The sequence below is a fragment of the Leptodactylus fuscus genome, chromosome 3 (genome assembly GCF_031893055.1).
Source record: "Leptodactylus fuscus isolate aLepFus1 chromosome 3, aLepFus1.hap2, whole genome shotgun sequence".
Taxonomy (NCBI): Eukaryota; Metazoa; Chordata; class Amphibia; order Anura; family Leptodactylidae; genus Leptodactylus; species Leptodactylus fuscus.
The window spans coordinates 87,767,482-87,778,192 of record NC_134267.1 but is presented as its reverse complement, the minus strand read 5'-3'; the positions used below and the strand labels follow the sequence as shown (position 1 = coordinate 87,778,192).

The 10,711-nt window shown below is 42.7% G+C and overlaps 1 protein-coding gene across 2 annotated transcripts; it reads left to right on the top strand.

The window, feature by feature from the left end:
• The first annotated feature begins 558 nt into the window (after window positions 1–558).
• CCDC28A (coiled-coil domain containing 28A) lies at window positions 559–8,298 on the top strand. 2 transcript variants are annotated; one of them, XM_075267908.1, is made up of 6 exons: window positions 559–654; window positions 2,735–2,918; window positions 3,232–3,392; window positions 4,498–4,652; window positions 4,791–4,813; window positions 6,552–8,298. In XM_075267908.1, the coding sequence occupies exons 2-6, from the start codon at window positions 2,761–2,763 to the stop codon at window positions 6,604–6,606; spliced, it is 552 nt and encodes a 183-aa protein (XP_075124009.1). In that variant the 5' UTR covers window positions 559–654; window positions 2,735–2,760; the 3' UTR covers window positions 6,607–8,298. The 2 variants fall into 2 exon arrangements, with proteins under 2 accessions (XP_075124009.1, XP_075124008.1); XM_075267907.1 differs by having other exon boundaries at window positions 588–654; window positions 2,732–2,918.
• The last annotated feature ends 2,413 nt before the right edge of the window (window positions 8,299–10,711 follow it).

Sequence of the window (10,711 nt, the reverse complement as noted above, 5' to 3'; positions counted from 1 at the left end):
ATAATGAAAAACAGGGCAACACAATCAAATCTATTTCCTTGATCCATAGGGTGAGAGATTTTGGGGACCCCTTCTGCTTATTTTCTGTAGACACGAAAAAAGCGTTTGATAGGCTCCACTGGTGGTTCTTATTCAGTTGGCCTTGGTTTTCACATACTTCATGGCTCTATATAGTGGCCCCACAGCCCAGATGGGGATCAATGGAACCCTTTTGATTCCCTTCAACATCTCCAATGGTATCCGACCCTTGACCCCTTATGGTTTGAAAAGGAATGGAAATGAAAAATGTAACACTTAGGCTAGATGGACTGGTAAGTGTGAAGGGAGTGTAACTATTGAATGCAGTGTGACCTAATACTGTAATACTTGGGTTTGGTGACCTTTGAAGACTGTAAGCAGTAAAACATGTACTGTGACTGAGCACCCCCTGAACATGCAGACCACGTACACTGCATGGCACTGCCGATGTCCAGCACTGTAGCAGTCCCTGCTTCGTCCACTAGGTGTCAGCAAAACCAAGTTTTATTTCCTAAGCCCTGTAACTTATTTTGCTAGGAACCTTTGTCTTGTAACCTCAGTTTCCCTACATCCGGGGTGTTAGTAGAGAGCCCACTGTAATGACGGATCAGAAACAGGTCTGAAGACGTCTGAATGGTGCGTTTTCATTGCGTTTATCGTGCATGTGTTGTGGTAATTGTGTGTAGTTGTTAGTTAATCTAGTATTGTACAGTCCTGCATGTACTGAACCTGTCAGCTCAGATCCCTGCTAACAACCTGTGGATTTGCTGCCATGACATGCTGGGACTTGTAGTTCCATACTACTGAATCAGGAAAGCTGAGTAGCCAGCAGTCAGATCACTGTCCAAAGGGACTTTATTGTCAGCTGTGACCCCCTGTAAGCTGCTGTATAGCGAATGAAGCGTCAGTGGCCGAAGAGGTAGCAAAGAATAACTTAGAAAAAGAAGTTTTCTCCCTTATTTCATTAGGCAACACCGCACCATGTTGGCTTCACCACAGCAACATGTCGGCTATACTCTCTCCACAGACGCTGCGCTAATCTGGTTTACCCTAACCTAGTGTCCATAGGAGGCAGACACAAGCTGACCTATGGGCGCAGTGCTCTATAAGAGCGCCTAGCCGGAAACCCTGTCCCCACTTGCTGCATTGGCAGCCACATTGCCAGTTACCCCGCTACCACGTCCAAGTTCCCTGTGGCGTGTGAAGACGGCAGATAGGTGACTATGAGAATCTCCCTAATGGACACAGATCACACCCTTGTTTCTTGTGTTCCTGCCCCTGGCTATTTTAGTTAGTTTTCGGATTCAGGACATGTTTGGTGGTTAATGACAACTAATCAAAAAAATGTAGCCGAGAGAAGAATAATAAAAAATGTATATAATTTTTATTTGTACAAAATCACAATAATAATAAATGGTACAAGACAATGTGAGCTATACAAAAATGGTCACGCAAAACATGACCCTACTACAAGAACCACACCCCTTAATTGGAGAAACTCTGCATAAACTTACAATGAAATAATACAAGTACATAAAGGCTCATCCTAAAATGGTATAGAGATTATATAATGATGTACTATAAACAACCGATAACCAAAGGAAAGCCAAAGAGTAAATGTCTAGAATATCTCAAAGAAAGTCATGATAGATAGTGGACCAGTGGAATAGATATGCAGGGAATACCCAAACAGAGGGGGTGTCAGAACATGTTTGGTGGTTGTTGCTTTCCTCATGAAGTTACATTTAGATAATCTGATGGGCATTCCTTTAGTAGGCACGGATTTCGGTGGCAGCCACTCCCATCTCGGTTTCTTAGTACATTGCTGTTATTAGGGCTACAGTCCTTTCCCTCTATATTAGAAAGGCTTGTCTTATTCTGATTTCTGAGTTGATGGACTACTTGGCATGGATCCAGTAGTTGGCAATGTATTGGCTCTGTGGGCATGTTTGCTAGGTGGATTGGTGGGTCCTTCCATCAGCCCATGACGGCTAACACATCCTCCATCTCGGCAATATTATTGATTGTGGTCAAAGAACAAGAATTGGATATGGCTAAATGCAACCATAAACCTGTCTTGCCATGGACGCAGGGGATGGTGCCTGAACTTCTTAAGAGCCAATACATTCTAGAAACTGCCAAGTATAACAGAATTTTTCCAAAACCCTAAAGAAACTGGCCAGATGGACTGAACAGTATTAACCTATACTCCTCAGTTAAATGGGCCACTACTCTGGTGGTCCTAGACTATCATACAGTCATCTCACAAGTCTTCTGAGGCCAGTATACAACTGCACTGGGTAGATGGGATGGCATCTTCATAGCTAAGGTGTAGGCTGGCATACATTCCATTCCCCCCCTTTCCCCATCATTTACAGCAGATTTGTGGTGTAAATGATGATCACCAGGCCCCCTTTTTAGGAAAGTTGTGAAGGCCGTAGCATTTTTTTTTTTTTTTTTTTTTTTTTTTTTTAAAGGTGCTATTTTTTTGTGCCAAAAATTGACTTTTTTTTTTATGCCTTGTATGCCAGAAAACTGTAGTATAAGGCATAGTAAACCTGGGTCATTGTACCCAAGGACAAAATGGGAGCAATTTTGTTATACATTATGGCAGCCTAGAACAGTGATGTATTACATTGCATGATGGATAATCACAGTTTGACCTTAATGTGGATTGTGTGCAACTGTATTTTATACCCCTTTTTAATTCTAGCAGGAATATTGGAAGGAAGCTTTGTCTCAATGGATGAGAGGAAGATGAAAAGGAGGAGTCCCAAGTCCTCTACTAGTCACCCGCCACCTCTAGTAAATTCCAAGAAAACCTCTGTGCCACTCAGTAAGAGCACTGGGTTTACAAATGTTGTGCCACAGTCAGCCGGGCAGAAACCAAAGTTGAAAAGGTGAGTGTGCATGTTGTAGTCTGTACTTGAGTTGGACTTAAAACTGAGAACAATTAACAAAAAGAAATACAATTACTAAACAAAACTTTAGTGCGAGATATACCACTTATATAGTCCTTACCCTCATACCAAGTTTAAAGTGGCACCGACACCCTTTATGCCTAGTGTAGGGCATGAGGGAGCAGTACAGATTTTTACGTCCTGACCATCAACATTGAAGAGTTCCATGAATAATAACAGAGAAATTGTAAACTGTGAGGAATTGATGCAGAAAATACGTTATAAAATTGTAAAACTGTAATCTACTTTTTAGGGCTATTAAAGAAAAATCAAAATCTCAGGGAGAAGGTAAAGGTGCTACGTCTGCTCCTATTCAGCACTCTTTCCTCACGGATGTTTCTGATGTTCAGGAGATGGAAAAAGGTCTTCTGAGTCTCTTGAATGACTTCCACTCAGGCAAACTTCAAGCTTTTGGTAAGTCACCAGCAAGAGACAGAACTTATTGACTAAAGGGTCTTTCTGGGACTGTAATAATGATGGCCTTTCCTTAGTTAGACTCCGTCCAATCTATATGACACTAAAGTAGCAGCTGCATATAAATGGGGGGTGGGGGGGTTTCAGCTTATTTGAGCATGCCAAATTCTGAGAGGTTTCTGGAACAGGTGAGGAAGTTTCTATATGGTTACATGGGTGTGGTGTTGCCTGATGACCATAAGGCTAAAGCCCCACGGGCCGGAAATGCTGCGCTAGTGCACTACAGAAACAACCGCGGCGAGAACGCATCTCAGTTCTTCCCGTAGCACTTTGAACAGAAAGTTCACAGAGTTTTCCTCCACGGACTTTGTTACAGTTATATCTACAGGAAAGTCGGCGGCGTTTCCATAGATATAATTGACATGCTCCAATTTCCAAAACCGTGCTGGGGGGCCCCGGCCTCAAACCTACTTACTCTTCATAGACTCAGAGCTATATCCTTCCACTACTGAGACAATCTTTCTGACTGAAGTCCTGCACAGTGCCAGAAACTAGGGACTAACAAATGGACTCTCTCATATGAGGCAAATGCTGGAAGTTCTCCCTGGCTTATCTGGCCCTGGGAGGTGGACAGGATCTGATGCACTGGTTGATAGGGTATATATATGGTTGTTGTTACTTCTACATTGACATGTTACATGTTTTGTTCTCACTCTTCTGTTGGAATGTAATTGATGATTTTTCAAAGAGGATGTAAGTCTCTCCTCCTGTTTACACACCCACATATGCAGTGGTTTTACTCTTTGGTGGTTGTCACAAATATGTAGCTATTTTGACTACATTCAAAGGTAGTAGGCTGTGTTCAGCTCACCTAGTTACTATTGTGTAGAAACCTATGGGAATGGTTTATTGGGAAGAAGGACTGCTGGCCAGGTTCCTTTAAACCTGAATTGACACGTGGTATATTTACCTTTATACACCACCAGCTGAATTACTGTAGGTTTCCGTAATATGTATTGAGCGAATCCTTGTCGTACTTCTCACTGTTTAGGTAAACTGCAGAGGAATGTACCTTCACCTAGGAATTCATGCTTTGTTATTGCAGGCAATGAATGCTCAATAGAACAGATGGAACACGTTCGTGGATTGCAAGAAAAGCTAGCGCGTCTGCACTTAGATCTGTATGGTGAACTGGAGGAAATGACAGAAGACAAACGCAAGATGGCCAGGGATTCCAATTTGGACAGGCTTCTCTCTGATGTATGTGTTACTAGGCAGTCATGTATGCTTAGATTTAAAGAACATAATATTCATAGTTTTTGTCTTGCTCTATTGATATAATGAATCTGTTATGCATTTTATTCTGATAACTAGCTTATTTTTATTTTTGCATTCCAGCTGGAAGAACTGAATTCCTCCATGTATCCTTTTCATTTTGTCATTTCTAGTGGAAAACTTGCTGACTGGCAGTGATCCAACTGCTCGGACCACCCCTGTTCATGAGGACCGGGTTGTACTCCAGTTTGGGTGAGATGGCAGTCAGAAATGCCTGTCCCTGCTCCATTCATTTGTATGGCACTCAACTAGAATTATAATGGGGGCATACTATGAAGTAGTGGATGCTTAAAGGGATTCTATCATTAGAATCCCTTTTTGAACTAAACCCATGTTGGAATAGCCTTAAGAAAGGCTATCCTGCTCCTACCTTTATTATTCTGATCCGTGCTGCTCCCAAGAAGTTTCTTATTTTTTCCTTATGTAAATGAGTCTTCAGAAAGCACAGGGGGCGTTCCCTGTGCTGTCCGAAAACTCTCCAGCAACGCCTCAATCCTCTCCCGACCAACTCTTGGCCGCATCTTCAGCCGAAAGAGCTGACTGCACATGTTGGCCATTTTCATGTGGCCTCTTACATGAACGTCTATTCAGCCACAGGAAAATGGCCGATGGACATGTGCAGTCAGTTGTTTCGGCTGAAGATGTGGCTGATGACGTGGCAGTCAGGAGAAGAAGAAGGCGTTGCTGTAGAGTCTTTGAACAGCACAGGGGACGTCCCCTGTGCTTTCTGAAGACTCATTTATATAAGGAAGAAACAAGAAACTTCTCAGGAACAGCGGCGCGAATCAGAATAATAAAGGTAGGGAGTAGGATAACCTTCATAAGGCTATTCCAATGTGGGCTTAGTTCAAATTGGGATTCTAATCCCTTTTAAAGAGGTTGTCTGGGCAAAAAAAAAATTAAAGTTGGCCAGGGGAGATGGGGAAATCATACTCGCCTGTTTCCTGTGCTTCAGTGTCCTCCCAGTAGTATCAGGTCCTGCTGCTCCAGTATCTTCTAGAAGTAAAACTCCTTGCCAGCTGTGACGTCCCGGATCTAATCCACTGAAGCCACTGATTGGCCTCACCAGCCACGTGATCCCTTAGGCCAATCAGTGGCATCAGGAAGTGACCCTGGCATGTCACAGGTAGTGACATCACGTGTCCTCACTGAGGCCACTGATTGGCCTCAGCAGTAAGGTGTGGCGGGGACGCCAGAAGACATCGATGGACTGACCAGACCATGCTGGGAGGCATCAGAGCACCATAAAAAGTTGGTATGACCTTCTTTTTTTTTTTTTCTTTTTTTTTTTTTTTTTTTTTTTTTTTACCACCCCCAGAATATTTAAAATATAATTTTATTTTTTTGCCTGGGCAGCTTCTTTAAAGCTTATACAACTTCCAAGACCAAAGTTTGCGGCGGCAAAATAGAGTGCCTGGCCTCCCTCTGAAAAGATCATTTGAGAGCAACTTTGTAAAGAGAGCCCTACCTGTCATCAACAATAGACCAGTCAACGTTGGCAATTATTTTTGGTGGGAAGAAGATGAGTGGCAGGTGGCATCTTACAGCACTTCTCACAGTTTTTGCTTTCCAGCTGGATGCCATATCTCAGGACAAGGGAACCATGAGGGAGAATGGAAGTAAACTCTGCACACCACCTGAAGAGTGGAGGGGGCTATTGTGCTCCTTGAGAACTTGAATCCTTCCTAGTCTGTGGAGCAAGTGTACATTGTGGGCTGGTTAAATTCACTGTTCGTATTTGCTTCTAGTTGCCAGTAACATGAACACCAAGTAAAAAATATAGTAAATGTCTATCTGTTGTCTACCCTTAACTGCTAGTTTCAGACAAAAGCTTCATCTGGCAGATGTCCAGGATATCCCAAAAACCACAACTAACTGAAGACATGAGCTATCACATGCTTATTGAGCACCATGTATCATGTGTCGTTGCTACCAGTATTGAACAGTGTGTCTATTTGTCAGTAAAGCTGCTTTGTGAATGATGTATTCATACCTTTCATACCTCACATTTTCACATAAGTGAAATACATGATTGGCGTTTTCATTCCCAGTTTGTGACATTCGGGTTTTTATGAGTTCCTGACTATGATCTCCAACATATTCAGTTGAATTCATTCCTTTTGCTATTATGTTGCATGTACAGAATTGTACAGAAATCTCCTGTATGATTGGTCCAGATATGTGAAGAGTTAAACTTGATGCCTGTATTGTTCTATGTGGACATTGCAATGTCATTTTCTCTTTGGGAATGGTCAGTCCTAGTTTACATGCAGACAATCAAATGCTACCATGTGCTCAGACTAAGATGCTGCGGCTGGGGCTCCTTTAATTTGCACACTGTTGTGTCCATTGTGTATATAGTTTATGAATCTAAGCAGGTTAATCCCTTTTATGTGATTTTTTTGTTTAATGGAGATGTGTTTTGTTTTCCTATTTAAAGGCAATTTCCAGCCAAATCCAGAAAATGAGGTTTTGTATTGTTTTTGTATTTGCCAGCTCCCTTTCCTTCCACTATGGTCTGTAGTGAGTATTGCTAGAGAAGTGTGCTTATAGCCTGCGGCTTGGTTATGTGGAGCTTTTGGTAACCAAAGGTAGTCAAGCGCTTTATACTTAGGTTGGCTGAATCCTCTGTTTTGGACGGGCTCAGACGACCATCGAATTTTTGTTTGGCACATATCAGGAGGAAAAAGTATTGGGCTCGTGGAATCTTTACATATCTGATTCTTGACTCTTGAGGGAAATAAGCCACTACTCCCCTCCCCTTATTAAGAGCACATGCATGCTCAGCCAAGCCAAGTGTGCTTGTATAAAGGATGGTTGAGAGAAATAGCTGATGGTCAAACACTTGTTCTGCTGACAGCTTCTGTGTGTACAGTCACCTTAAGATCAAAGCAGGTTAGTATTAGGGAGTCCAATCTTCAGCTATAAGGTCTATTTTGGCTGGAGCTGTGCCTTTAAACAGATCTGATCATACCAGCATTATAGCTTATTGATGACATTGCTCTTCTTTGTGATTTCATTGGCCAAATAAACATAAACTAAAGCTTTTGCTTTTTTTATTATTTATTTTTGAAATGCCTATTTGGTGGGGTGAGAACCTGTTACCTGGAAAATAGTATTCAGTCTGCAGACAATTTGCTATAGAGCAGGAGGAGCTGAGCATATGGATATATAGGATTCACCTGTCATTTATCTACTGAAATCTCTGCTTTTTCTAGTCACATAGGCGGAGCTATCAGTGATTGACAGGTTATAGAAAATCTTTTTCCACAATATTATACATCATTTTGCTCCTCCTGCTCTATAACAAGCAGACTGTGGATAGATCAGCAGTTTCAGTGAGCCAGGTTCCCTTAAATGTAATCTACTATTTTGGTAGCAAGCTTCATGATCACTGAGTAGTCTGGGATCTGGACAATAGTTCATTTACTCTGCCATCTAGTTTTGATTTTATGTCAACCATCAAATAAGACAAATGTTTCCATTCTTCAGGGTCTACATAAAATTTTGATATTGCATTTAGTTTTTCATTATAGGTTGATTATCATATTGTTGATATAAATGCTGCCGAAGGGTGTTACGTCTTCAAGCATTAAAGGTTGTACTTTGTATAAATAAATATACAGAAATATACTTTGTGTATCCATTCCATATGATCTTCTAGATCTCCCTTGTCCCTAGCTGTAGTGATAGCAGGATGTCTATGCTCCCTTCTTGCTAGAGGAACTTACGCTGGATTCACACCAGCGCCTGAACTCCGTTTTCAGGTTTCCGTCTTCTGCATGCAGAAGACAGAAACCTGTCATGCTGAGTCCGGCCGTGAACACTGGTGAGCGTTTTATGCGATCCGTGGCGAAACCGTGTTTTTTTTTCTTCTTTTTTTTTTAAAATCGGACACAGAGTATTGCATGTCTGACTCTGTGTCCGGTTTAAAAAAAACTGTTTCGCCGCAGAGCGCATAAAACGCTCACTGGCGCACACGGCCGGAGACTTTTCAAGCCCATTCAAATGAATGAACGAGCCCTTACATTGGCTGTTATGGGACAACCGTTTTATATGGCGCTGGATGCTTGTGACTGACAGACAATGAATTAAGCAGTGATTAACTTCTTTGCTCTGCCCTGTCCTGGAATATGGTCCTCACTTTTTTTTTTTTTTTTTTTTTTTTTTTTTTTTACAGAAAAGGCTTACAAGGTAGTTGATCTTAATTAAAAAAAAAAAAAAAAAAAAAAAAGGAGGCTATACCATAACACATGTTTTCTAGATGTTATTTACCTATTGGAGCCATACTTACCTTGAGAATGGATGACAGGGACTTCCATCCTACAGCCTCTGTGAGTGGAGAGCTGCCCTTGCTTGCACAGCTCTTTCCATTTTTTTTGTCTAGCATTTCCTAAAACAGTCAAGTGTTTTCAGCTGCTTTACTCTCATAAAAGTGAATGGTGAGAGTACCCTCCTCTCTGTTCACAGGTGCTGCAAGGTGTTGGTCTCTGAACTCGGTCCTGGAGTCCTGCACTTCTAAGACACTGGATATGTCATAAATATCAGAGAGGCCTTTAGGCCAGGGAAAATCGCACGTTATACAGTAACAGCAAAGTGGATGGGATTCATGCGAATCCTATGCCCACTTTGCGTTAAAATCTGCAACGCAACCATGTGTTTTGAGCCCTATGTATATACCTGTTAGACAACTTGAATTGCAAAAAATGTATTTCAAAACTGTGAAAACATATGAATAAACTGCAAAAAAACTCCTCATGGTTAAAAGAAAAGTGTGATCATACCCTTAAAGGGTTATTCCCAACTCGCCTGGTATTCAACCACTTGCAGGCTGTATGCTCTCTTCACTTCCTGGTTTTCTCGGCACATTGGTGGGCGGGGTTTCACTTGCTCTGCTAGGTCCCTTCATAGCAGTATGTTTGCAGTCAGTAATGAGGGATTGGTTGTAAATGCATTACCACAGTATGAAGCTGATGTAACAGCTGGATTTGAGTCAGTTTGCATTACATACAGAGGTAACAGACTTCCTATCTCAGCCCTTATTAGCCAAATTCAATTTAAACCAACTGATAAGTGGAAGAGCAGGAGATAAAAGCTCAGAATTCCCGTAGCTCTCACCTCCACCCTCCCCTATCTGAGGAGCTCCGTTACTTGTCTGTGGCAGAGACACAACACAACACGGGGTCCTCAGCAAGAGCCAAGCAGGGTTCATGCCAAACCACCGCACCACAGACCATATCTACACCCTGCACAGCCTCATCAAGACGCACGTCCACAACACCAGAAGAGGCAAGATATTCGCCTGCTTCGTGGACTTTAAGAAGGCGTTCGACTCAGTATGGCACCCAGGCCTACTCCTCAAACTCCTAGAGAGTGGAATAGGAGGAAGAACGTACAACGTCATCAAGAGCTCCTACACCGGAAACCAGTGCAGTGTGAAGGTGAATGGGAAAAGGACAGCATACTTCCAACAGGCCCGAGGGGTGAGACAAGGCTGTAGCCTGAGCCCAACGCTCTTCAACATCTATATCAATGAACTGGCTACAGCCCTGGAGGCCTCACCAACCCCAGGCCTCACCCTGAACAATCGAGAGGTGAAGTTCCTGCTATACGCCGACGACCTCCTACTCCTGGCCCCCACCGAGAAAGACCTCCAAGAAAGCCTGTCAGTGCTGGAAAAATTCAGCACCACATGGGCCCTACCCATCAACCAGAAGAAGACCAAAGTCATGGTATTTCAGAAGAAGGGCCACAATAAAGCCTCCACCACCCCACAATTCACACTGAACGGCTCCACACTGGAGAAAACCAACAGCTACACCTACCTGGGGCTGGAGCTCAGCCAATCAGGAAGCTTCAAAGCAGCAATAGAAACCCGGAAAGCAAAAGCCTGCAGAACCTTCTACGCCATCAGAAGACAACTGTACCACTTCAAACCACCGGTGAGGGTCTGGCTGAAGATATTTGACGCAGTCATCTCCCCG

What these genes read in the sequence shown, in the direction of transcription:
- CCDC28A (XM_075267908.1), top strand. Translation starts at nt 2,761, where the DNA reads ATGGATGAGAGGAAGATGAAAAGGAGGAGTCCCAAGTCCTCTACTAGT. An exon ending in AGGCAAACTTCAAGCTTTTG is followed by an intron (nt 3,393 to 4,497) that starts GTAAGTCACCAG and finishes TTGTTATTGCAG; the next exon opens with GCAATGAATGCTCAATAGAA. An exon ending in GAAGAACTGAATTCCTCCAT is followed by an intron (nt 4,814 to 6,551) that starts GTATCCTTTTCA and finishes TGCTAGTTTCAG; the next exon opens with ACAAAAGCTTCATCTGGCAG.